The 24,955-nt window shown below is 43.4% G+C and overlaps 1 protein-coding gene across 2 annotated transcripts in view; it reads left to right on the forward strand.

Annotated features, from left to right (window-relative positions):
- The first annotated feature begins 912 nt into the window (after positions 1–912).
- The window catches only part of slc13a4 (solute carrier family 13 member 4), a 104,668-nt gene continuing 80,625 nt past the window's right edge, over positions 913–24,955 (forward strand). For both annotated transcript variants that reach the window (XM_048549427.2, XM_048549429.2), the window contains exons 1-2: positions 913–1,639; positions 22,640–22,771. In XM_048549427.2, coding sequence (XP_048405384.1) covers positions 1,547–1,639; positions 22,640–22,771 — 225 coding nt within the window. In that variant the 5' untranslated portion in view covers positions 913–1,546. The remainder of the gene's footprint in view (positions 1,640–22,639; positions 22,772–24,955) is intronic.

Here is a 24,955-nt window from a genome sequence, read left to right on the forward strand (position 1 = left end):
GCAGCATCAGAGGAGCAGAAAAGCTGACGTTTTCGGCCTAGACCCTTCTTTCAGAAAAAGGATCTGGGCCCGACCACTGCATCCCAAAACCAGTCCAACCTGTCTCTGCCTCCCTAACCTGTTCTTCCTCTCACCCATCCCTTCCTCCCACTCCAAGCCGCATCCCCATCTACCTACTAACCTCATCCCACTTCCTTGACCTGTCCATCTTCCCTGGACTGACCTATCCCCTCCCTACCTCCCCACCTATACTCTCTCCACCTATCTTCTTTACTCTCCATCTTCGGTCCGCCTCCCCCTCTCTCCCTATTTATTCCAGTTCCCTCTCCCCATCCCCCTCTCTGATGAAGGGTCTAGGCCCGAAACGTCAGCTTTTGTGCTCCTGAGATGCTGCTTGGCCTGCTGTGTTCATCCAGCCTCACATTTTATTATCTTGGAATTCTCCAGCATCTGCAGTTCCCATTATCTCTAGGCCCGAAACGTCAGCTTTCCTGCTCCTCTGATGCTGCTTGGCCTGCTGTGTTCATCCAGCTCCACACCTTGTTATCTCAGATTCTCCAGCATCTGCAGTTCCTACTACCTCTGAAACAATATTTACCACTCAGTTAATTTTCGCCACTGGTTATAGCCCACACTCCTTTGGTTCAAATTTGCCAGAGATTTCAAAGCGGATAAGTGAGAAGAACCAAACTGAACTCCTCACTGTGTTGCAAGTGAGGAGAGAGCAGTTCCAGGGTTACACAGGGCAGCCTCATAAACTCATTTCGCGTCTTCAGCGATGGCAGGAGGAGCTTGTCAGTATTACACACGCCCACCTTTCAATGGGAGGCTCCCTGCCATCGAATGGTTCGATGTGATTGGCAGGGAAAGGAGTGTTATTCAGTGATTGGCGGAGTTGCCCGGCGAGTGGGCAGACCCTGTCCAGGCTCCAATTCACTTCTCTCATGGGGGAAAAAAAAGCCCTGAAAGTTCTGGGGCAAAGTTTGGCGGGTCGAGAGAGTTACAGGGACAGGGTAAAGGACAGGCAGCGAAAGAGAGTCGGGTAACGGATTGCAGTTATTCTGGCACATTCCAATACAATCAAGGAAAGTCAGCAACGAACCTCCTAAATCCCCAACAGGTCCCACAAAAGGGAAGAAAAAAAACGCCGCAGCGTCTGCACCGGCTCCGTGGCCGAACCTGACATTCTGAAACTGAACAGAAGAAATCAACGTCTCGGACACGGAGGGAGTTACACATCCTCAAGGCCTTTGAGCAACCCTCGGAAAGAAGACATTAAGAAATTGTCACTAACACTAGCCACTGAGGACTCGCAGAAAATCAGAGCAAAACTATTGTTGTTTCTTTTTTAAAGAAAACTCTCGAGGGAATTAGGAAAATTCGCCTATTTTGAACTGGACAGGTGTATTCGGAGAGAATCCAAACTTCCAGAAGGTGCCCAGCCCTGTCAGAGGCCAAACCACAATCTCCTATCCCAACCTGCCCTCCAGTAAGAGAATACATCATTCAGCAACATCAAAAAGCCCGCAGTTTAAACAGCCCCGGGATGTTGAGGAACATCTGGAGAGCCCGGAAGCTATTGCTGGTCATCTTGATCCCTCTTCTGTTGTTACCCCTGCCTGTCCTCTACCCTGACAGTGTAAGTGCACTATTTCATTCAATGTTACCAGGCAGCCAAGTAAAAATACATCTGCTGCTCGGGTTTCAAGTAATAACTCTACTTGCTAGAAAACACCTATCAATGAATTAACGCTGTCGTCATTCATTCATTAGCTACTTTGCATTGGCTAGTCAAAATTCTTTAATGGGGGCGGGGTGTATAAATTGTACATTTTAAAGTAATGAATGAATTAAATTATGGGATTACAGTTAATCTATTGATAATTTCAGATACATAGGACCAGTGATGCTGGTAGCAGGGCCAGCAGTTCTTTCGAGTCAACAATGTGTGCAGATTCTGGAGCGAAAAACATTTGTCTTTATAAAATGTCTTTAATGTAGAAAGATGCACACTGTGGCCCATGAATGCATTAGGAGACAACACAGAAAGAGATCAAAGATATGGGTTCTAAACATTACTCTTCTCTACGGAATGGTGGTTTCATTTAAGGCCATGTCTCCAATGTAGTGTAATCCTTCACAACCACGTCCAACTTGATTTTATTAATGTGTGTCCAGAACTTTTCTTTTTAAATAAAGGGTTATTAAACTTATGAGGTATGGCAATTGAATTAAAGCTTCTCCTCAATATATACCTGCTTTCAACAGCAGCTTTCAGATATTGACATTGAGAAGGCCCCATGCCTGAATTTCTCCTTAACGCAGAGTTCCTGTGATGAACTGAAGTATCCTGGTTGAAATGGCAAAATATAAAGAATTGACACTGTTTAGCCCCTTTAGAGGTGTCCCACGGTGCTTCACACAAAACCAGATACCTGGAGATATGATTACAATGGGAACACATGGGACACATCGGTTAATTCTAGTTCTGATGGTGACTTGGAGCAGCATTTTGACCAAGACCCGGGTGAGGTTCCTGACTTTCTTTGAAAAGTACCTGAGGAATTATAACTCTCCGCTAAATCAGAAAGAGGCAGGCAACGTCTCTGTTTAACCTTTCACCTGAAGGATGATACCTCTGAAAATGTGCTGCAATGTAGCTGGTGGTCTGAACTTTGTGTCAGGCTTGTACCCTTCCCTGAATCTTGGACACGAATGATAACACCTTGTAAAAGTCGGATAATCGGAGTTTTTGTGCTCACAATTGTATCAACTAACTACTGAATTACATTCAACTTTAGGAGAAGCCCGGATCATGATGTCTAATCTATTATTGACTTTCATTTCTATTCCGCAGCCCGTTTAGTGAATACCATATTCAGAATAAGACTGCCGTGCTTTCGGATTAAAAGTTAGGTTACTCCCGTCTCTGTATTCAGCTTCTGTGATATTATTCTGCAAAGTAAATTTACCACTGAAAGCTGTGATCTGTGGCATTTTCTTTTACAGATATTGAGGCAGTAATCTGTGTACGATCAGTTGGATCTCGTAGTTTTTCAGTCCAAAGGCTGATAGTATCAAGTTTGTCATTTACAGGTTTCAAAACTGCATGCTCCCTTTTAGTGAACTTGGAAAAACAAGTCACTGGGGGTTTAACATTTAGCCTCTGGTATAAACACATCCCACAATACATAACAGTTCAGTAAATCCTTGTTTTCCAGGGCCCCTTTAAAATTAAACAGTTACAAAAGGAATCACGATGAACTTTGGTCTCAGAAAGATGCAAATCCACAGCCAGACGTACCTAAAAAAAACACGTGCTGATGGAGGAATTAACCACATCAAGGGCAGTGGGTATCTGATCTAATTACACAATGTTGATGGAGTCATGCCTCAGTGCATTTTACATACTGTCATCGATATCAGTTTTTCAGGATTACATTCAAAAACAAAGATAACAGAAGATAAGTTTCTACAACTCACACACTCCGTCTCTAATAAAGAAGTAAATAAGTAAACGGGATGAAGCAAAGGATTCGAATGCCGCCACAGTTACTGCATCCAGCACATCCCGTATCTCCTGGAATTCTTATATTCAGCAGGAAAGCTTGCTGGTGAATGAGGAGACAATCCTGGCATCCAGTTAATGATTGTTGTCATTTTAGAAGTCGGGATATGCATACCACAGAAATCCGTACCGCAGAACCTAAAGCGTTTAACAAACCAAACATTTTACATTGCTGGCTTGGGACTGTCCGTTAACAAAGTCTATCAGTCTCATTCAAAGGAAATTATTGCAATCTATTTAGCAAAATTACGGAACAAAATTAATTTTTGTTTCTATTGATTTTCTTGTATCCTTCTATATTTAGAAAGGTACGACAGAAAAAAAAACATGCATCTTGAAATAAACTTCCACTTGTAATCTAAATATTTCATTCTAACTTCTCATGGCTTCAAGTTCTCCAAAGTTTTGTGAGGCAAGATGGAAATAGCCGGCTTTCAGCTGGCGGCTGGTGTTCGTGCTGGTGCATTTTATGTTTGGAACATGAGTTTGGGCACCTATGTCTTCTGATCTACCCGAATGGGAATACTCATAAAAGGTTCTCTTGGTCAAATTGCAGTGCTCTGATTTTACGACAGTCCTTGATTGATTAGATATTTCTGATGTCATTTTTACACACAGAGATACATTACCCTGTAATGTAGTCCAGGGGAAACATGGTTTAATGCAGCATTCTCCGAACATCTCGCTCACTAACTAGTTTTCCAATCTAGATATTAATGAGGGTGATATATCCTTGAAAGTTGCAGCAAGAACCAAGCCCGTGGCATCACAGATATCTGAACTGTTCGGTAGGAGAGGAAGGGCAATATTGTTAGGAATTCTTTAGTCATGGGAGCAGAGAAGCAACTCTATGGCTGTCTATGTGACTTCAGGATGCTTTGTTGTCTCCCTGATGCTTCGGTCATAAATGTCATGGAACAGTTGCATGACATTCTTCTGGAGGAGTGGGAACATCCAGAGCTTGTGGTCCACACTGGTACTAATGAAATGTATGGGGAGGGGGATGTGACCCTGGCATCAGAATTTCAGGACCTTGTTAGAAAATTAACAAGCAGGACCTTAAAAGTCACAATCTCCAGATTACTCCCTGTGCCACATCCCCGAAATGGAAAGATAAATCAGACTTTTATGAGGCTGGGAAAATGGTATAGGAGGGAGGGTTTTAGATTCCTGTGATACTGGGACTGGCTATGGTGAAGATTTCACCTGTACAAACTGGATGGGTTGTACCTGAACGGAGCTGGAACTGAATTCCTTGTGAGTTATTTTGCCCATTTTTTTGGGGGGGGGGGTGTGGGGAGGACTTTATCTAAATTAACAGGGGTATTGGAACCTGAAGAGAATATTTGAAAGTCATAATAGGGAGCACAAAATACTGGGAGAAACGGATAGCACTAGAATAGGGAACAGTGAATTAATAGGTGGAATCAGAGTTAAGAGAAGTCTAAATTAGAGCTACACTGGATGTGGTGAATGCACAGAGTATAATAATTAGAACCGGTGAATTACAGGAACAGGTTGTCTTGTGAAATTAATGATCTACATCTTGGGTATGCAGGGCACAACTTTAAAGTTTGTGGGTGAGAACACTTTAGCCAGTTCATAGAAAGCTCAACAAGGAAAGGGGCAGTTCTGCGCCTAATATTCAGAAAGGAGCTCTTCCAGGTGGAAGGTGTTCAATAAAGAAGAATTTTTAGACATGGTGACCATAACTCAGTTAGATTTATGATATTTATGGAAAAGGCAAAGGATAATCTTGGAATAAAACTTCTAAACCGGAGATCGCTAATTTGGCTCAAGTGGACTGGGAACAGCTGCTTGCAAAAAAAATGTCAACGGTGGGAGGCATTCAAGGAGGAAATAGTGAGAGTATAGGGCAAATATGTTCCCATAAAGAAAAAAGAGTGGAACTAAGACCATACAACTATGGACATTAAGGGATATAACAGTTAAGATTAAGAAATAAAAAGAAGCTTATGGTAAATGCTCAATATGGTAGTATTCCTCAACGGCATATGAAAAGTGCAGCACAAACTTAACAAGGATAATAGAAAAGCTAAGAAATTGTACAAAAAAGCATTGGCAAGTAGAATAAAATAAAACCCCAAAGGTTTAAAAATATACATAAAGAGCAAGAGAATAATTAGGGAAGGAGAAAAACCCATTGGGAACCATTGAGGACCCAGGATCTTAGGCACTGTCTTCAATAAATATTTTGCATCTGACTTCACAATAAGAACAGTCAATGTAGGCATAGGCATGAGGATGGAAAATGATGAACTATGAGAACAAATTAACTTAGAGAGAAAGGAGATATTAGTGGATTTAGGGGCATTAAAAGTAGATCTATCCTGGATGAGATGTATCTCTGCCTTTGGTTCCTGTTGACGGACACAAGGAAGCAGATATAAGGAGCCCTGGCAATAATTTTCAAATCTTCCCTGGCCACAGGTGATGTGCCAGATGACTGGAGAACTGTTAACATTTCTTACTGTTCAAAAAGTCAAGAAGGGATAGACGAGGAACTTATAGGCCAGTTAGTCTATCCTTGGTGACAGGGGAGTTATTAGAAATAATTCTCAGGGACAGAATATATCTGCACTTGGAGGGACACAGACTAATCAAGTATGATCAACATAGATTTGTTAAGGGAGGAATGTGTTGCAAAAAAATGGTCAAAACTTTTGAGGAAGTAATTAGGAGCAGTGCTGAGGACAATACATTTTTTAAAATTCACTTTTTGGACATGGTAATTACTGGCTGGGCTAGTATTTATTTAGTCTCTAGTTGCTCATAAAAAGGTGTCAGTGAGCTGTCTCTTTGAACCAATACAGTTCATGTGCTGTAGGTAGACCCACTATGCCATTAGGGAGGCATAGCAGAATTTTGACCCAGTGATACTGAAAGAATGGTGATATATTTCCAAGTCAGGATGGTGAATGGCTTGGAGGGAACTTGCAGGTAGTGGTGTTCCCATGCATTTGCTGCCCTTGTTCTTCTAGAAGGAAGTGGTCAGGGATTTGGAAGATGCTGTCTAAAAAGCCTTGGTGAATTCCTGCAGTGCATCTTGTAGACAGTACTCACTGCTGCTACTGAACGTGAGTGGTGGAGAAGCGGATGTTTATGGATGCGTTGCCAATCAAGTGGGCTGCTTTGTCTTGGATGATGTCAAACTTCTTGTTGTTGGAACTGCAGTCACCCAGGAAAGGTTGATGCGATCTACATGGAACACATTGACTGAAACGATGGTTGAATCAGAAACTCTTGAAACACTAAAGCAGTGTTTAGGTACAGACTTGTGTTGCTATAATTTCCAGGAAAATGGGCTAAGAGCTCAAAGATTGGATTAGTTTGGTCAGATGTTTGTTGACTAGAACATACAAGATTGGTGGAGGGGCCTACTTCTGTGCGCTAGGTGTCTATAAGTCTATGAGGCACGAAACATTGAAGAATTGTAAACCATGAGACAGTTTGGAACTTCAAAAGGACATTAACACGTTTCTGGGGTGTTTAGAAAAGGGAGGTTATGATGAACTTATTAAAAAAGAAACTTTTGTAAGACCTTAGCTGGTGTATTATGCACAATTCTGGGTGCCACACTATAGGAGTGATGTGAATTCACAGGAGACAGTGCAGAAATGGTTCATAAGAATGTTTCAGGGATGTTTTGAGGAGTAATGCAATAAGTTAGGACTGTTTTCCCCACAATGTATTCACCATCTATAAGACACAAGTCAGGAGTGTGATGGAATACAGCCCACTTGCCCTGGATGAGTGCAACTCCAACAGCACTCAATAAATTTGGCACCATCCAGGACAAAGCAGCCAACTTGATTTGCACTTCATGCACAAACATTGACTCCCTCCACCACTGATGCACAGTAGCAATGGTGCATACCATCTACAAGATACACTGAAGAAATCCACTAAGACAGAACCTTCCAAACCCATGACACCATCAAAAAGTGGACAAGAGCAGAAGATACATGGAACCACACCAGTTATACTGTCCTATCCACGCTACTCATTATCATGACTTGGAAATATATTGCTGTCTCTTCGGTGTCGTTAGGTCAAAATTCTGGAATTCCTATTCCCCTAACAACATTTGGGTTTTGCCTATGTCAAATGGACTGCAGCAGTTCAAGAAGGTAGTGAATAGCTCTCTGCATGATATCCCAAAGACTACCCATGCCCACAAGGCACAAATCAGGGGCATGCTGGATCACTCCACACTTTCCAGGATGACTGCATCTCTAACAACACTCAGAAAGCTTGACGCCTCCCATGACAAAACAGCCTGTATGTTTGGCATCTCAACCATCAACACTCACTCCATCTACTGCTGATGCTCAGTAGCAGCAATATGTACCTCTTAAAACCTTAATCATTACCAGCTAGAAGGCCAAGGACAACAAATACATTGAAACAGCATCATCTGCAAGTTCCTCCCCAAGCCAATATCATTGACTTTGAAATACATCAGTGTTCTTTCAGTGTTGCTGGGTCAAAATTCTGGAATTGTCTCTTCTCTAACAGTGTTGTCGGCATACCTACTCCAGATAGATTGTACTTGTTCAAGAAGGCAGCTCACTACAGTCTTCTAAAAAGTAATTAGGGGTGGGAAATAAATGCTGGCCCAGCCAGTAATGCCTACGTACCATGAATGAATGAAAAATGGAAAAACAAGCATGCCGAGTGCAAGTTCAGGAGAATGTTCTACAGCAGAATGTCTAACAAGAAAGGAGGCACTGCTGGACCTGTTTCCTGGTAATGGGATGGGCAAAATAGATCATATGTCACTAGGGGTGATAATGGGAACTGCAGATGCTGGAGAATCCAAGATAATAAAATGTGAGGCTGGATGAACACAGCAGGCCCAGCAGCATCTCAGGAGCACAAAAGCTGACGTTTCGGGCCTAGACACTTCACCAGAGAAGGGGATGGGGTGAGGGTTCTGGAATAAATAGGGAGAGAGGGGGAGGTGGACCGAAGATGGAGAGAAAAGAAGATTGGTGGAGAGGAGAGTATAGGTGGGGAGGTAGGGAGGGGATAGGTCAGTCCAGGGAAGATGGACAGGTCAAGAAGGTGGGATGAGGTTAGTCGGTAGGAGATGGAGGTGCAGCTTGGGGTGGGAGGAAGGGATGGGTGAGAGGAAGAACAGGTTAGGGAGGCAGAGACACGTTGGACTGGTTTTGGGATGCAGTGGGTGGAGGGGAAGAGCTGGGCTGGTTGTGTGGTGCAGTGGGGGGAGGGGACGAACTGGGCTGGTTTTGGGATGCAGTGGGGGAAGGGGAGATTTTGAAGCTGGTGAAGTCCACATTGATACCATTGGGGTGCAGGGTTCCCAAGCGGAATATGTGTTGCTGTTCCTGCAACCTTCGGGTGGCATCATTGTGGCACTGCAGGAGGCCCATGATGGACATGTCATCTAGAGAATGGGAGGGGGAGTGCAAATGGTTTGCGACTGGGAGGTGCAGTTGTTTATTGTGAACCGAGCGGAGGTGCTCTGCAAAGCGGTCCCCAAGCCTCTGCTTGGTTTCCCCAATGTAGAGGAATCCACACCGGGTACAGTGGATGCAGTATACCACATTGGCAGATGTGCAGGTGAACCTCTGCCTAATGTGGAATGTCATCTTGGGGCCTGGGATAGGGGTGAGGGAGGAGGTGTGGGGGCAAGTGTAGCATTTCCTGCGGTTGCAGGGGAAGGTGCCGGGTGTGGTGGGGTTGGAGGGCAGTGTGGAGCAAACAAGGGAGTCACGGAGAGAGTGGTCTCTCCGGAAAGCAGGCAGGGGTGGGGATGGAAAAATGTCTTGGGTGGTGGGGTCGGATTGTAGATGGCGGAAGTGTTGGAGGATGATGCGTTGTATCCGGAGGTTGGTGGGGTGGTGTGTGAGAACGAGGGGGATCCTCTTTGGGCGGTTGTGGCGGGGGCGGGGTGTGAGTGATGTGTTGCGGGAAATGCGGGAGACGCGGTCAAGGGCGTTCTCGACCACTGTTGGAGGAAAGTTGCGGTCCTTGAAGAACTTGGACATCTGGGATGTGCGGGAGTGGAATGTCTTATCGTGGGAGCAGATGCGGCGGAGGCGGAGGAATTGGGAATAGGGGATGGAATTTTTGCAGGAGGGTGGGTGGGAAGAGGTGTATTCTAGGTAGCTGTGGCAGTCGGTGGGCTTGAAATGGACATCAGTTACAAGCTGGTTGCCTGAGATGGAGACTGAGAGATCCAGGAAGGTGAGGGATGTGCTGGAGATGGCCCAGGTGAACTGAAGGTTGGGGTGGAAGGTGTTGGTGAAGTGGATGAACTGTTCGAGCTCCTCTGGGGAGCAAGAGGCGGCGCCGATACAGTCATCAATGTACCGGAGGAAGAGGTGGGGTTTGGGGCCTGTGTAGGTGCGGAAGAGGGACTGTTGCACGTAACCTACAAAGAAGCAGGCATAGCTGGGGCCCATGCGGGTGCCCATGGCCACCCCCTTAGTCTGTAGGAAGTGGGAGGAGTCAAAAGAGAAGTTGTTGAGGGTGAGGACGAGTTCAGCTAGGCGGATGAGAGAGTCGGTGGAGGGTGAGGACGAGTTCAGCTAGGTTTTGCGTCTGTCTTTACCTACAAAGGCAGATGATTCCCAGACCATGGTGACAGATGAGGAAGCTCAGTTGCTGGAGAGGTTTACCTGATAAACCGAAGGTGTTGGATAAGCTGTCAATACTTGAAAATGCACAGGACTGAAGGAGATTCATCCACATCATTTAAGAAAGTGAGAGTAGAAATTACAGAGACACTGATAATTATCTTCAATATTCCTCCAATATGGAAATGGTGTGAAAGGACTAGAGAATCGCAAACATTATGTCCTTGTTCCAAAAGGTTTGTACAGTATCACCTAGTGATTGCAGACCAGTTGGTTTAATTTCAGTTGTGATGAAATTTCTCGAAACAATTATTAGGATAAGATTTATAGTCAAATTTTTCTTAGAAAATGGACAATTCAGAAAAAAAACGTGTTAGGTAGTTAAAAGCAAATAATATCTATCTAATTTGTTGGAGCTTTTTGATTAAGAAAACAAAGAGGGTTGATGAGGCTAATTCTGTTCAGAACAGAACAGGATAGAACTAAAATTGCAAAGAGAGAGAGAAAAGGGAAAAGGAATAAAAGAAGAGAGGCTAAAGAAAGAGAAAATGCATGTTAAACGGAAAAGAAAGTGAAAAAGGATAGAGAAAGGGAGTGAGAGAGGGTATTCCAATCAAAAGTACTAGCACCGGAAGAGGAGGTTTCCCATAAATTCAGTGGAAATACTGATGGGGAGATATTTGCCTGGAAATCAAGGTTAAGTGTGGAGCTGTTTAAATCTTTACAGTCAATCCCAGTGTTTGAAGAATGAGAGTTAAACACATTTTTCATTTTGTCTGAAAGTAACGCCAAACAAATGAAGTAGCTCATAGAAATCTGGTCAGAAATCACATGACACCAGGTTATAGTACAACAGGTTTCATGTGATTTCTGATCTTGCCCACCCTAGTCCAACGCCAGCACCTCTGTACCGTAGGAATCTGGACATTGCTCATGCAGGAGAGGCTTTGTGGCAAAGCTCATGAAATTTATGCCATACTTTCTTAGGAGGCTGCTAAATGAGTGACCCAGCCATGCACCCAGTCAAATTCTGGCAACCCACAGCTACCCTGGACAGTTCCTGTCAGTTGCACTTGAAATGTTAGACAAAGGGTAATTGGCATGCTGCTTTGCCATTGAGAAAAATGTGTGGTTGGTAATAGGGTATTCCTTGGCAATAAGAAGATTCCTGATGTTAAGAACAAGAAGTCTCATTTCCACCAATTATTCAGCAATGAGATGACATTCTTCTCAGTGAGTAGTGAAAGGCCTAGTTGCATACAGTAGCTTATATTCACATTTGTTTTATTACGTCATTTCACTTCATTGATATGCGGTTTTGCATTCTCCTCTCTCCAGATAGAAATTAGGTGGTGAAATTACTGAGATAAGAGTCAGAGCAGTTACCTGGCAGCCAGCTCTCCACTTGCGCCTTTCGTTCACAATTGGTCACCAACATCTCAGAGCATACTCCATGGGCAGCTACTGCATGCACTCCTTGTCCATCAGGACTTCCAGTTTCCCCATTGGAAATGTAGGATGTCAAAATGGACTGAGTGTGAAATATCAGGGAGGAGGTGGTAGCGATTACATTGGCTGAGTGGAAAAGGACATTCACCCTCCTACATTGCTGCACATTCCTCAAGATGGCAGAGACTGCTTTAACCCAGGCTGTCATGGTTTGGTGTCATGGTCTCCCCTGCTAGACCTAGGGAGGAGAACCAAGTCTAGGCCTGCAATGCAGGTTGCTGATATCTCCCCATCTGCCCTGTTTTCAGATTTTCTCTCAGCATGTTAGACCATTATTCATGAAGGTAGCCATACTTTTTTTTAATTGTAAATTTTTCTCTTCTCTTCCTTTCTCAGTTTCACAATGAAGTACAGGTAGGTTTTCTACCTTTTCCATCAGGGACTTAACTGACAGAGGGAGCCTGACATTGTCCACTTCTTTGCCAGTTTACAATTCAGTTCTACTCCCCTACTGCCCAAATGTGACAACCCGTAGCCCAAACTGGATTTATCGGCATTTTTCTCTCCCTGAATCTGGTTGCCATTTTGCCTTGGAGTACCAATACTAGCTGTTTTAGCTTCCACAAGCCTATGCAGACTAAGTTTCATTGAAACACTTTTCAGTAGCTTACTGACTGGCTGGCCCTTCCTTAAAAGTGTATGCACTTCAGGTAGTAACTCATATCTTTGCAGTATGTTTTCCATTCATTTCTCTTTAGAATCTTCCCACTATTGGCCTCTTAATGATGCAGTCAGACCCATGCCACCACTACTGGGTTATAATAGTGATGTGAAGGCGTCAGTACTTTAGGTAAAGTGTTGTCACCAATCCTTCTTCCTGTTCTAGTCTGGGGAACTTTCTAGTAGATTGTAAAGAAAGATGAGCCACAAATTAATCTCAGCAAAAGTGGCATTTATTTTAGTAAGGAGCTCATCTTAGTAAGATTGTGCGGGTTATATTAGAGTGACTGGAACATGAGTAAAAGACATAGTTGTTTCCAAGTGCCCAAGACTCCTCAAGATTTCCCAAACACTTCCCAGTAGCGGTGTGATATATCAGAGTAGGTGCAGCTTCAGCTTAGCTCTTAGATTAATCCTTTCATATCTAGTACCAAATTAAAGGTGGTACCGTCCATGTACTATTGGGAGATACCAAAGGAAGTACATGAAATTCTGAAGCTCCTCTACGAAGGCCACCAGTATTGTATCCAACAAACTAAGCGCACTCCCTTGCTCAATCCCTGAGCCTTCCTGAAAGGTACCACTTATGTGTACCAGTAGGCTCCAAGAATTGAAGTTTCACTGGCACATTGAGTAGGATGTGGAGATAGGATGGATGGGCATAAGAATTTATATTGTAAGCCTGTGTGATGGCTCTAACCCATCTCTGGGCCATTTCCTGCTGTTGAGATGGAGTTAGAAAGACCTATCTGCTCGCAAGTGCTGGGTAGCCAATTTAAGGAGTTTAAAGGATTATTAAGGTCTGTAGTCAGAGGTCAAATGGAATTTTGTTTAACCTCTTTTGCCTCAACTCAATTCTACCACTATAGAATTATAGAATCCCTGCAGTGTGGAAGCAGGCCATTCAGCCCATCACGTCCCACAGAGACTCAGAGAGCATCTCAACCAGACCCACCCCCACACTCTATCCTGTAACCCTAAATTAACAATGGCTCATACACCTTGGCTGCGCATTCCTGTAACATTAGGACCAATTTAGCACGGCTAATCCACCTAACCTGCACATCTTTGGATTTGGGAGGAAACCAAAGCATCCAGAGGAAGCCCACGCAGACACATGGAGAATGTGCAACTTCACACAGTCACTAGACAGTGGATTCGATTTCAGGTCCTTGGTGCTGTGAGGCACCAGTTCTAATCATTGAGCCACTAAGCCACCCAATAACGGAACATCATTTACAGGGAAGCAATCAAACAATTCCAGGTATGAGCTGTTACTGACAAACAGCAAAAGGGAACACAGAAATAAAAACTAATAGAGGCTGCATTTCACCCTGACAATACAAACCAAATGCTAGAAACATGAACAACAACTATTCCACACTCTGTGATGATCTGCTGCACCATGCCCTCACCTAGTGCTTGAGCTGCCGTGCCACCCAGTAAGTAACATAAGGCAACCTAAGATCTGTCATCCATTAGGAGAACTTCATCCATCTCTTTGCATGACTGCTCCCATTGCCTGGCTCTCAGCATCTATCATATCACCGCATTGCCTGCTCCCAGTATGTAGGGCACAGTATGCCGCTAACTACTGTATTACTTAAATGACAATGTTAGGTTTCCAAGTACAAATTGCATGGTGCAAACTGATTTTAACCAGCATTTGAGGCCTCAGTACATTCACTTTGCATGCATTGCATATGGGCAAAGAAATGTTTGTAAATTAATTCAGGCTACAGTTTGCAAACACATGCCTTTGTCCCTTCAATGTGCGATTGTCCAGCAGACCCAGATCCTGTGCTTTGTGCCATCAAACTGACCTTGCACATTGTTTGATACATTTCCCATTTGCATTTTCCATCTAGAAAATGGCAAGTAATGGCAGGAAATGCAGTTCATGGTGGCTAACAGATATCTGCTCAGAACATCCATGGCTCCCTTCACCTTGTTATAACTAACAGAACATTTCCACTATCCTGTCCACCAATTGGAGACACGACACTTTGAACTTTGCCTTTAAATGTCCTGCCTGCTCCTTGAATACTGACATTACACCTTCAGGAATTTCACCCTTCTCTTCAATGCTCCCCAGTGGAGGCCATGGCAGTGGTCACTGCCAATAAACTTCCCTTCTAATGCGGTGCAAGGACCCCCATACTCTGAGTGCTTCCGAATCACTGTCACTCTCCTTGTCCCTGTCTCGACAAATGTCTCTGCTTTCATCGCCCTCCAACCTCACTCCAGCCTTGATGGATACAAACAAAGAACAGGAATAGGCTACTCCAAAAATCTCATAACACTCTGAGAGAGACAGAATATTTTCTCATCTGCCTTAAATGGGCAGCCCCCTATTTTTAAACTATGACGCCTAGTTTTAGGTTCTCCAAAAATAGGAAACATCCTTTTCTCATTTGCCAGGTCAAGTGATCTCTCAGGATCTTATGTGTTTCAATTAATTTGCTGCTAACTCTTCTAAACTCCAGTGGATACAGGCCTTTCCTGTCCTCATAAGGCAACCCGCTCATTCCAGGTGTTAGTTTAGTACAGGCACTCCCTCGGTTGCAAACAGGTTCCATTTTGGTGTCCATTCACAAGTTGATTTGTTTGCACATTGGAACACAATGCAGGACATTATAAAGGAGCCATTTGTAAGTACAGGAAAAGTTTGTATGTCAGGTCTTTGAAATTACACCCCCCGTATAAGATTGTGTTCGTAAACATGAGCATTCACAATCTGGATGTTCACAAGCCAGGGAACCCTCAGTAAATCTTTTCTGAACAGCTTGCAATGCATTAATGCCCTTTGGTAAGTACACTACAGTACACTGTACTCTAGATGTGATCTCTCTATGTCCATGTATCTCCTTGCATCATACGCCTCTGGAGCAGGTGAGACCTTAACCTGTGCCTCCCAGTCTGGGGGTAGGGACACTAGCACTGCCCCAAAGGAACCCCCTATCCTGCGCTTTTCAGAAATATTCCCCTAAATGCTTGCCACTCAACTTCTACTAACTATCCTTTAATCTAAATTACCAGTTTATTTTCACTAGCTCTATATTCACACCCTCATAATTGCCCTTGTTTAAATTCAAAATAGTGATCTTGGACCCACACTTCTCTCCTTTAAATTGTATGTAAAATTCAATCATATTATAGCCACTGCTGGCCAGGCATGTTTTCATTATGAGGTCTGCAATTAATCCTGTCTTGGTTGGTCAAAGCCACGTCTAGTATAGCATATTCTCTGTTAATGCCCTCATAACATGCTGTCCCAAGAAATTTTTCCAAAAACATTCAATAAATTCTTCATCTTGACTACCCTTACCCATCTGATTTTTGTAGTCTATACATTGTTTAAAATCCTTGAAACCCTGTCTTACCAGGTGGTTACTGTTAGGAAGCATGTATATCACTCCCACAAGTGACTTCATGATTTATCGTTCCTCATTGCTACCCAGATTGCTTCTATATCCTGGTTTCCTGAATTTATGTCATCACTCTCTATTATGCTACTTTCATCTTTAATGAATAGATGCAACCTTCCACCTTTACCTAGCTTTTCGTCCTTCCTAAATGTCACATATCCTTCTTATTTGTACCCCTTTTGGTAATGATCACCTTGCTGCTGCTGAGGCCCCCTTTCTACACTTCTTAATGATCAATGTAGAGACCCCTAGGACTATGATGGCCCTGGATCTCTAACTACCTTTGACAAGCAATTCCCAGATGTAACTAACCACACTGGGTTGACTGCTGTTTTTGCAGCTTCCTCTGCGATGGTATATAATTTTCCTGACTGCTGCTGGCTCTACAGGACTGACCATTAGTGAGGTGCTTGGTGAAGGCAGTAGGATTTAAGTATGTGCAACATGTGATGGGAGGGTTGGAGTGAGAGGGCTGGTGGGACAAGAGGCTTGGAATTTGGGACTTGGTGGGACAGGAGGGTTGGAGTGCAGGGCTTGGTGGGACAGGAGGCTTGGAATGTGGGGCTTGGTGAGACAGAAGGGTTGGAGTATTGGGTTTAGTGGTAGGGTTGGAGTCTGGTATTTAGTGGGTAAACAGTGACCAGGAGCTCTGTGGTTTCTTTGTGAAGATTCTTCACCTAGAGGCCAGATACTTTGAACCAATAAGATTGATAAGCTTCTGAGCAAGGAAAGCTGGAGAGCAACTCAGAGTCCAGCAGCAGAGATATTCCTGCAGCTGTGGGTACGGATTAACATGCGAGTTCAGTGTGGTTTGGAAGATGGCATACAGAGATGTCAGAGTGGTGATCATAGATAAGGGTTTGGCATTTTGGAAGGGGTCTAATCACAGAGTGGAAGAGATTGTCTTATCAGAAGAATAAGGAAACAGGTTTAATTATCATGGTCTGCAAGGAATGTTGGAAACACAATTATCGCTTTCACAAGGACTTTGCCTCCCTTTAATTTCTGTGTCTCCTGCTTCGGTGTTAAAGTCAGAAAGGAAGGAAAATCTGAGGCATGCAGTCTCCTCAAAATATGTAATAAGCGGTCCAGTTCCTGGGAACATGCGATTGCCTTCCTTCATCCCATTGAAACTTGAAATGTGTTTGGCTTTAATTTATGATATTTTATGTATTAAAATTCCACTTGACCTAAAACTAACTGTTTTAGATGTTAAATGACCCCCTCTCTTTCTTTCACTACATTATTACCGGCTCACACTTTCAAACACATACCCCACAATGTCTTTAAAAATCTGAATATTCAAAGGTGTGTCAAATAACAATAATTAAACAACTTGCCATGGCAAATTAGAACACATAATCTGAAGAAACAGGGCAAAAACAGTTGTCTATTCTTATTCAGTTATGAAGCCAGAATCTAATTTTTGAAAATTTAGGAATGGGTAACAAAAACTGTCCTTTTTAGCAATGTCTATATCCCATGCCAAAGCACTATATAAAAAAAATCCTGGTGACATGCTAATGCAAAGACGGTAGTCTCAAGACTGTGAACCACCAATGGAGTTGCTGGATCATTTAATTGTGTGTGATTTGGAGATGAAAATATTACAAGTTTTCAGATGAGAAGGTATTTCTATTGAGATATTAAACCAAGGCTCCGTTAGCCCTCTCAGGCAGACTTAAAAAAATCTATCTGAATAGGAGAACGTGAATTCTCATTGGTGTCCAGGGCCAACATTAATCCCTTAACCAACATCAGACAATTTGTTTATTAATCCCATTGCTGCCCATGGATCTTGCTATGTGTAAATGTTATCTGTAGGCAGTTCAACACTGTGGGAACACTTTCTAGCTGAGCTCAAGTCCATCTTTGGTGGCTTTCTAAAGATGAACAGTTTTCAGATAATAATCAGCAGCAGGAGTAATGGCTGATTACTTTCTCTTTCTTGGGCCTGGGTAACTGAGGTCACTTGTTGGGATTCCTACTGCTGCATTAGATGAGATGATGACATTGACTAGTAGCCAAGTCTGGGATATTCCTGAACTGGATACTTCAGTGCTATATCACGTGGTTTAGATATCCATTTAGCCAGCACAGAATCCACGGCCTGTCTGTTCTCTTTTGAGTGACCTATTAATAAAGATTGACAGAAGTGACATTGAATAAAAAGTAAATTAATATGAAGTAGAAATCTTTGACACTAGTGTGGAAAGCCCCTTATGCTTTGGATTTGTTAGCGCTACTTTTACTTGAATCACCTACATTTTGGTGGTTTGATATATCATATAAAACACAACGTTATTTGTCATTGAGTATCGTCTATGAATTTAACGAGGCAAGAAGCTGTGACTTGCATTTGAGTAAACATTGCGTCCTAGAGCAGAGTTGTTTATATGCTTGGAACTCAGAAAATACCATTCTTCTATCAGAGAAAACAAGGTCACAGAGTTCGAGTAAACTGATTTAACCTTTTTCATATACTAGGAAAACTATGATCCCTTCTTCAGTTACTATTCAAGGTGTCATACTTCCTCCAAGTATAACCAATCACTCAATATCATAAAAGGGAAGAACTAAAAATTGTGGAAAGAATGGAGACAATTCGGAAGCACTCTGAGTAAACAACTTTCAGGTGAAGTTCGGCTTTGCAAAACAGTAGTTAGCAAGTTAATATTGCCTAGCAATTCCACTGACTGCCTACAAACATATGTTATAACCTGCCTGAATTTCTCATATAAGTTGGCAATTTCATTGTAAGGGAACCACGTCATACTATTGACCACATTATTATTAAATTTGATATCAATTTGAGACAGAGAGTCAAAGGCAAGGTTTTAAATTTAATCAGGAAAACTTCAATCTACACCTTGTTATCCTAGAGCAAGTGGTGTGATGGGTTGGTTGCCTGATCCCACTGAGTAATTAAGATAACAAAGTGTGGAGCTGGATGAACACAGCAGGCCAAGCAGCATCTCAGGGGCACAAAATCTGACGTTTCGGGCCTAGACCCTTCATCAGAGAGGGGGATGGGGAGAGGGAACTGGAATAAATAGGGAGAGAGGGGGAGGCGGACCGAAGATGGAGAGAAAAGAAGATATGTACAGAGGAGAGTATAGGTGGGGAGGTAGGGAGGGGATAGGTCAGTCCAAGGAAGACGGACAGGTCAAGGAGGCGGGATGAGGTGGTAGGTAGGAAATGGAGGTGCGGATTGAGGTGGGAGGAAGGGATGGGTGAGAGGAAGAACAGGTTAGGGAAGCAGAGGCAGGCTGGGCTGATTTTGGGATGCAGTGGGGGGAGGGGTCGAGCTGGGCTGGTTTTGGGATGCAGTGGAGGGAGGGGAGATTTTGAAGCTTGTGAAGTCCACATTGATTCCATTGGGCTGCAGGGTTCCCAGGCGGAATATGAGTTGCTGTTCTTGCAACCTTCAGGTGGCATCATTGTGGCACTGCAGGAGGCCCAGGATGGACATGTCGTCTAAGGAATGGGAGGGGGAGTTAAAATGGTTCGCGACTGGGAGGTGCAGTTGTTTATTGCGAACCAAGCGGAGGTGTTCTGCAAAGCGGTCACTTTCCCCAATGTAGAGGAAGCCACACTGGGTACAATGGCAGATGTGCAGGTGAACATCTGCTTGATATGGAAAATCATCTTGGGGCCTGGGATAGGGGTGAGGGAGGAGGTGTGGGGGCAAGTATAGCACTTCCTGCGGTTGCAGGGGAAGGTGCCAGGTGTGGTGGGGTTGGAGGGGAGTGTGGAGCGGACAAGGGAGTCGCGGACAGAGTGGTCTCTCCGGAAAGCAGACAGGGGTGGGGATGGAAAAATGGCTTGGGTGGTGGGGTCGGATTGTAGATGGCGGAAGTGTCGGAGGATGATGCGTTGGATCTGGAGGTTGGTGGGGTGGTATGTGAGAATGAGGGGGATCCTCTGTGGGCGGTTGTGGCGGGGGCGGGGTGTGAGGGATGTGTTGCGGGAAATGTGGGAGACGCGGTCAAGGGCGTTCTCGATCACTGTGGGGGGAAAGTTGCGGTCCTGGAAGAACGTGGACATCTGGGATGTGCGGGAGTGGAATGCCTCATCGTGGGAGCAGATGCGGCGGAGGCAGAGAAATTGGGAATAGGGGATGGAATTTTTGCAGGAGGGTGGGTGTAAGGAGGTGCATTCTAGGTAGCTGTGGGAGTCAGAGGGCTTGAAATTGACATCAGTTTCTAGATGGTTGCCTGAGATGGAGACTGAGAGGTCCAGGAAGGTGAGGGATGTGCTGGAGATGGTCCAGGTGAACTTGAGGTTGGGGTGGAAGGTGTTGGTGAAGAGGATGAACTGTTCGAGCTCCTCTGGAGAGCAAGAGGCAGCGCCGATACAGTCATCAATGTAACGGAGGGAGAGGTGGGGTTTGGGGCCTGTGTAGGTGCGGAAGAGGGACTGTTCCATGTAACCTACAAAGAGGCAGGCATAGCTGGGGCCCATGCGGGTGCCCATGGCCACCGCCTTTGTCTGTAGGAAGTGGGAGGAATCGAAAGAGAAGTTGTTGAGGGTGAGGACGAGTTCGGCCAGGTGGATGAGGATGTCGGTGGAGGGGGATTGGTCGGGCCTGCGGGGCAGGAAGAAGTAGATGGCCTTGAGGCCATCTGCATGAGGAATACAGGTGTATAGGGACTGGACATCCATGGTGAAAATGAGGTGTTGGGGGCCAGGGAATTGGAAGTCCTGGAGGAGGTGGAGGGCGTGGGTGGTGTCACGGACGTAGGTAGGGAGTTCATTCCCACTGAGTAATTAGTTTGGTTATAGGTTTGATTGTTCATTTTTGGGGAGACAGAGGCATATTTTCATGTTCTGGATTAGTAACCAAGAGACCAGATTAATGCAGAAACCAGGGCCCAAACACACCTTCCAAGTGAAGCAGCACGTTACCTGCACTTCACTCAATCTAGTCTACTGTATTCGCTGCTCACAATATGGTCTACCTTACACTGGGGAAATGGAGTGTAGACTGGGTGAGTGCTTCCAGCACACTTGCATTCTGCCTGCAAAAAAGACCCTGAAATTCCAGTTGTCTGCCACTTCAACACACCACCCTGTACCCTGGCTAATATCTCCGTCTCAGGTTTGCTCAAGCACTCCAGTGAAGCTCAGCGCAAACTGGAACAACAGCACGTCATTTTCCGCTTGGGACTCTGCAGCCTTCTGGACTCAGTAACGACTTTAATAACTTAGGGGCTTGAAAGTTCCTCCATTTCCTCACCCCAACCCCCACACACTAGGCTTTGTTATTATGTAGTCTACTATTGTACACAACCCATTGTTAGCAAACCTTTGTCTGTCCAACTGTTCTTTTCTCTGCTTTTGAGCTCTATCCCCACCTATCATTTTATTCCATTCCCCTCTCCCTACCCTATCTTCTGCACACAAACCAATATTTTCCTTGCCACCGTCAGTTCTGAGGAAGGGTCACTCAACCCAAAATGTTAACTCTGATTTCTCTCTGTAGATGCTGCCAGACCCGCTGAGCTTTTCCAGCAATTTTTGTTTTTATTCCTGATTTACAGCATCTGCAGTTTTGACAGTTTCTATAGATCCAAATTAAGGCTCTGGGGTCATAATTCCATTGTGTTAGCTCGAAGAATTTAAACTTGGATTAATAAATCTGGAATATAAAGCTAGTTTCAGTAATGGTGATCATGAGCCCATTATTGATTTTTGTAAAAGCCCATTTGAAAATCTGCCATCCTTACCTGGCCTGACGTACATGCAACTCCAAATCCAAAGCAATGTAATTTTAACTGCTGTCTTAAATGGCTGAGAAAGCCACCCAACTCAAGGACAATGAGGCATGGGCAGCAAATGCTAATCTTGCCGGCATTGGCCATAACTTATGAGAGAATGTATTTTAAGAAGTATACCATTTAAATGCTTTCAGTGTAAGTTTGATTGTTTGGACACACTTTCCAGATATTTTTCATTCACAGAATATGACCCTTAGTCCATTTTTATTTCTGAAAGCCAGTGCTGGCATATTCTTATTGGAATGCCCTTATGAGGAGAGATTGAGGCGTTTGGATCTATATTAATTGAAATTTAGAAGAATGAGGAGTGACCTCATTGAAAAACATGATTTTTAGGGTCTTGACTGGGTAGATGCAGAAAGGTTGCTTTTCCTTGTGGAAAAACCTAGAAACAAAGGAAATAACATAAAAGGATCACCCATTTAAAATTGAGGTGAGAAAGAATCACTTTTCTCAGAGGGTAGTGAATCTGTGGAATTCTTGACAGGAGAGGGCTTCGAGGCTGTGTCGTTAAGTATATTCAAGGCTGAGATTGTCAGATTTTTAAGCAGTAAGGGAATCAAGGATCATGGGGAAAGGCAGGAAAGTGCAGTTGAGGATCATCAGGTCAACCACGATCTCATTGAATAGTGGTGCAATCCATATGGGACGAATGGCCTACTTCTGCTCCAATGCCTTCTGGTTTTATGGTAATTGTTCTGCTGTTTCTATTTACAGTTCCTCCAAAGCCATCTCTTTTTTTGTGTATTAGCATCTTATTTTACTTTGCACCATGATCTTTTTTGTCACTTAATTTATCCCACCTGCCACCTTTATTAGATGTTCCTTTCCCCTTCCTTTGCCCTTTCTTTGTTCCTAAATTCTGACACAAAGTCATTAACCTGAAATTTCAACTTTTTCTCTTTTATTCCTGGCATCAGCAATATTTTGATTTAGTGTTCTGTCTGTTGCACAGGCACACTGTGTCTTATTGTAATTTTGCATATCACAATGCATTGTTCCTGTTGATGTGCCAGGACATATAAAACTTGTTACCCACTGAGTAAATTTTCTGTTTCTGTCTTTCAGCCTGAAGCTCAATGTGCATATGTCCTGATAGTCACCGCAGTATATTGGGTCTCTGAGGCCGTCCCACTCGGTGCAGCAGCAATGGTTCCTGCCTTTCTCTTTCCATTATTTGGAGTCTTAAAGGCCAGTGAAGTAAGAAAAGAATCAATTTATTTATTATTTCATAGATGTGTGTGCTTTCTTCCATTTTTGCAATCAATGTATATAAAAGCAGCTTAGGCAAACATCTGGAAAAAGGAGTATAATGTAAGAAAATGTGAAATTGTCCATTTTGGTAGAAAAAATTAAGGAAGTACATTTTCTAGAAGATGAGAGATTGCAGAACTCTCATCCAAGCAACAGTAGAGTTTTTCACCAGACTCCTGACTTGTGTCAAATAAATGATGACAGAGTTTGGGGATTCAAATGTGACTCAAAAACTGCAGAATTCCCAATCTCTGACCTGTTCTTGTAGCCACAGTATTTTTGTGGCTGGTTCAGTTTAGTTTCAGATCAATGCTAGCCACAACATATTGATACTGGGAAATTCAGCTATAGTGAGCATTTAAATTATAATTGCATGCTGACTCTCAAGAAAGTAGGATGTGTTTCCTCAAGGTATCAGCATCATCTACTGCTATCCGTAATTACTCTCTGCATCAGCTGTGGTATTCTTTTCAAATCCACTTCCCAGATGCCCTTGGAGAGTTGTACTAAAAATCTCAAATTGTCTCTAGGTCATTTATTTCTGACTGTTCTGCAAGACTGTGAAAAAGGAGAGAGTCACAGTAATGAATGGATGACATGGAATTCTTCTTTAGTTCACCTTTTGGTGCTGCTGAGCTTGGCTTGTGTTGTTAATAATTATGGTCTCTGTGCCTTTGATCTCCGTGGAAGCATTCTCAAAGGAGATCAGGAGGCATTACATAGGTTTGTGACTTTTTTCCTCTTCGTTATGCATGATTGTTTCTTGCAAATATACCCCAAAAGGCAATATTTGATATCATTAAGAGAATCTATAATGATATTCATGCCTGTGTGGCTCCCATGGAGGGTGTGAGAAGAGAAAGAGGCACAGTATATGAACTATAGATTGAAGAAAATATCAGAGGAGTATGATGTAAAAATAATAAAGGAGCATTCGGAGACTGAGGGAACTGATGAAAAGGATCACCTACAGCATATTGGTTGTACCATTAAAAATGCTACAAGGCTGTATGCCTGCAAAATTTATGTACGTAACTTATGTATTGTTTTGACAAAGTCTTCCACCTTACTGCAACTAATGATTTTATTAAACAACTACTACTGTTGAATAGTAAACTTGCACTGCATCGTAAGCCACCTTTGGCACACAGTCTGTGGTGCTCCTCTTAACACTAGCTGAACATTCGCAGTGCACCAACAAATGAGTATCTGGATGTTCTGGAGAGTGATATCAAAGAGTCATATATCATGCATATAACAGCAAGATCTCCATCCAGCTCCTTCCACAACTAGTTATCGCTTTCAGTTTCTGCATTTCTGTGATTCCGCTTTGAAAACATATATATGTGTACCATTGTATGACTTTGCATCCAGTAATAGATGAGTTCCCTTGCTAAGTAAACAAGGCTGACTCTGGAACCAGGCATTGTACTGAGCACTATTTGTTGGATTTGCACTCTAATTGATTTATTCCTCAACAGAGAAACCAGATGAAAACTGAGACTTACTGTGTATCAGGTAATAACTTTCCCCATTGAGCATTGTACCTCTATCAGGAATTAGTTGCGAACTTCCAAGCCTGAACAGATTAAACAGGCTCACTCAGCATTACTGTATTTTACATGGCTTCTTGGAAGGTGGTTATGCTTTCTGGACAATATTTACTGCTAACCCAATTGCTGTTGAGAAGCATCTTCTTGAACCACTGCAGTTGACATGTGGAAGCTATTTCTATTGTTAGCTGTAAAGTTGCAGGACTTTAAGCCAATGACAATGAAAGAACAGTGAAATTATGCCAACTCAGGACTTGGAGGGAAATGTACAGATGGTGGTATCCCATGCATCTGTTTTTCATGTCCTTTTAGTATAGGTCACAGGTTGGAATGCTGTTGTGATATGAACTTTGATGAGTTGCTGTAGTCATCTTGTAGATGACATGCAATGATGCCATTGTGCTCTGCTGGTGGAAGGAGTTAATGCTTCAAATTGTGAGTGGGATACTGATCAAGCAGGCTGCCATCCTGAATAATGTGAAGGCAAGTGGAGAGTTTTCCATCACTCACTCTCCTGTCTTATGCTTTGTCAAAGATAAAAGGCTTTAGAAATGTGCAATGTGTGTGTATGTGTTTT

Source organism: Stegostoma tigrinum, chromosome 18 (genome assembly GCF_030684315.1).
Source record: "Stegostoma tigrinum isolate sSteTig4 chromosome 18, sSteTig4.hap1, whole genome shotgun sequence".
NCBI lineage: Eukaryota > Metazoa > Chordata > Chondrichthyes > Orectolobiformes > Stegostomatidae > Stegostoma > Stegostoma tigrinum.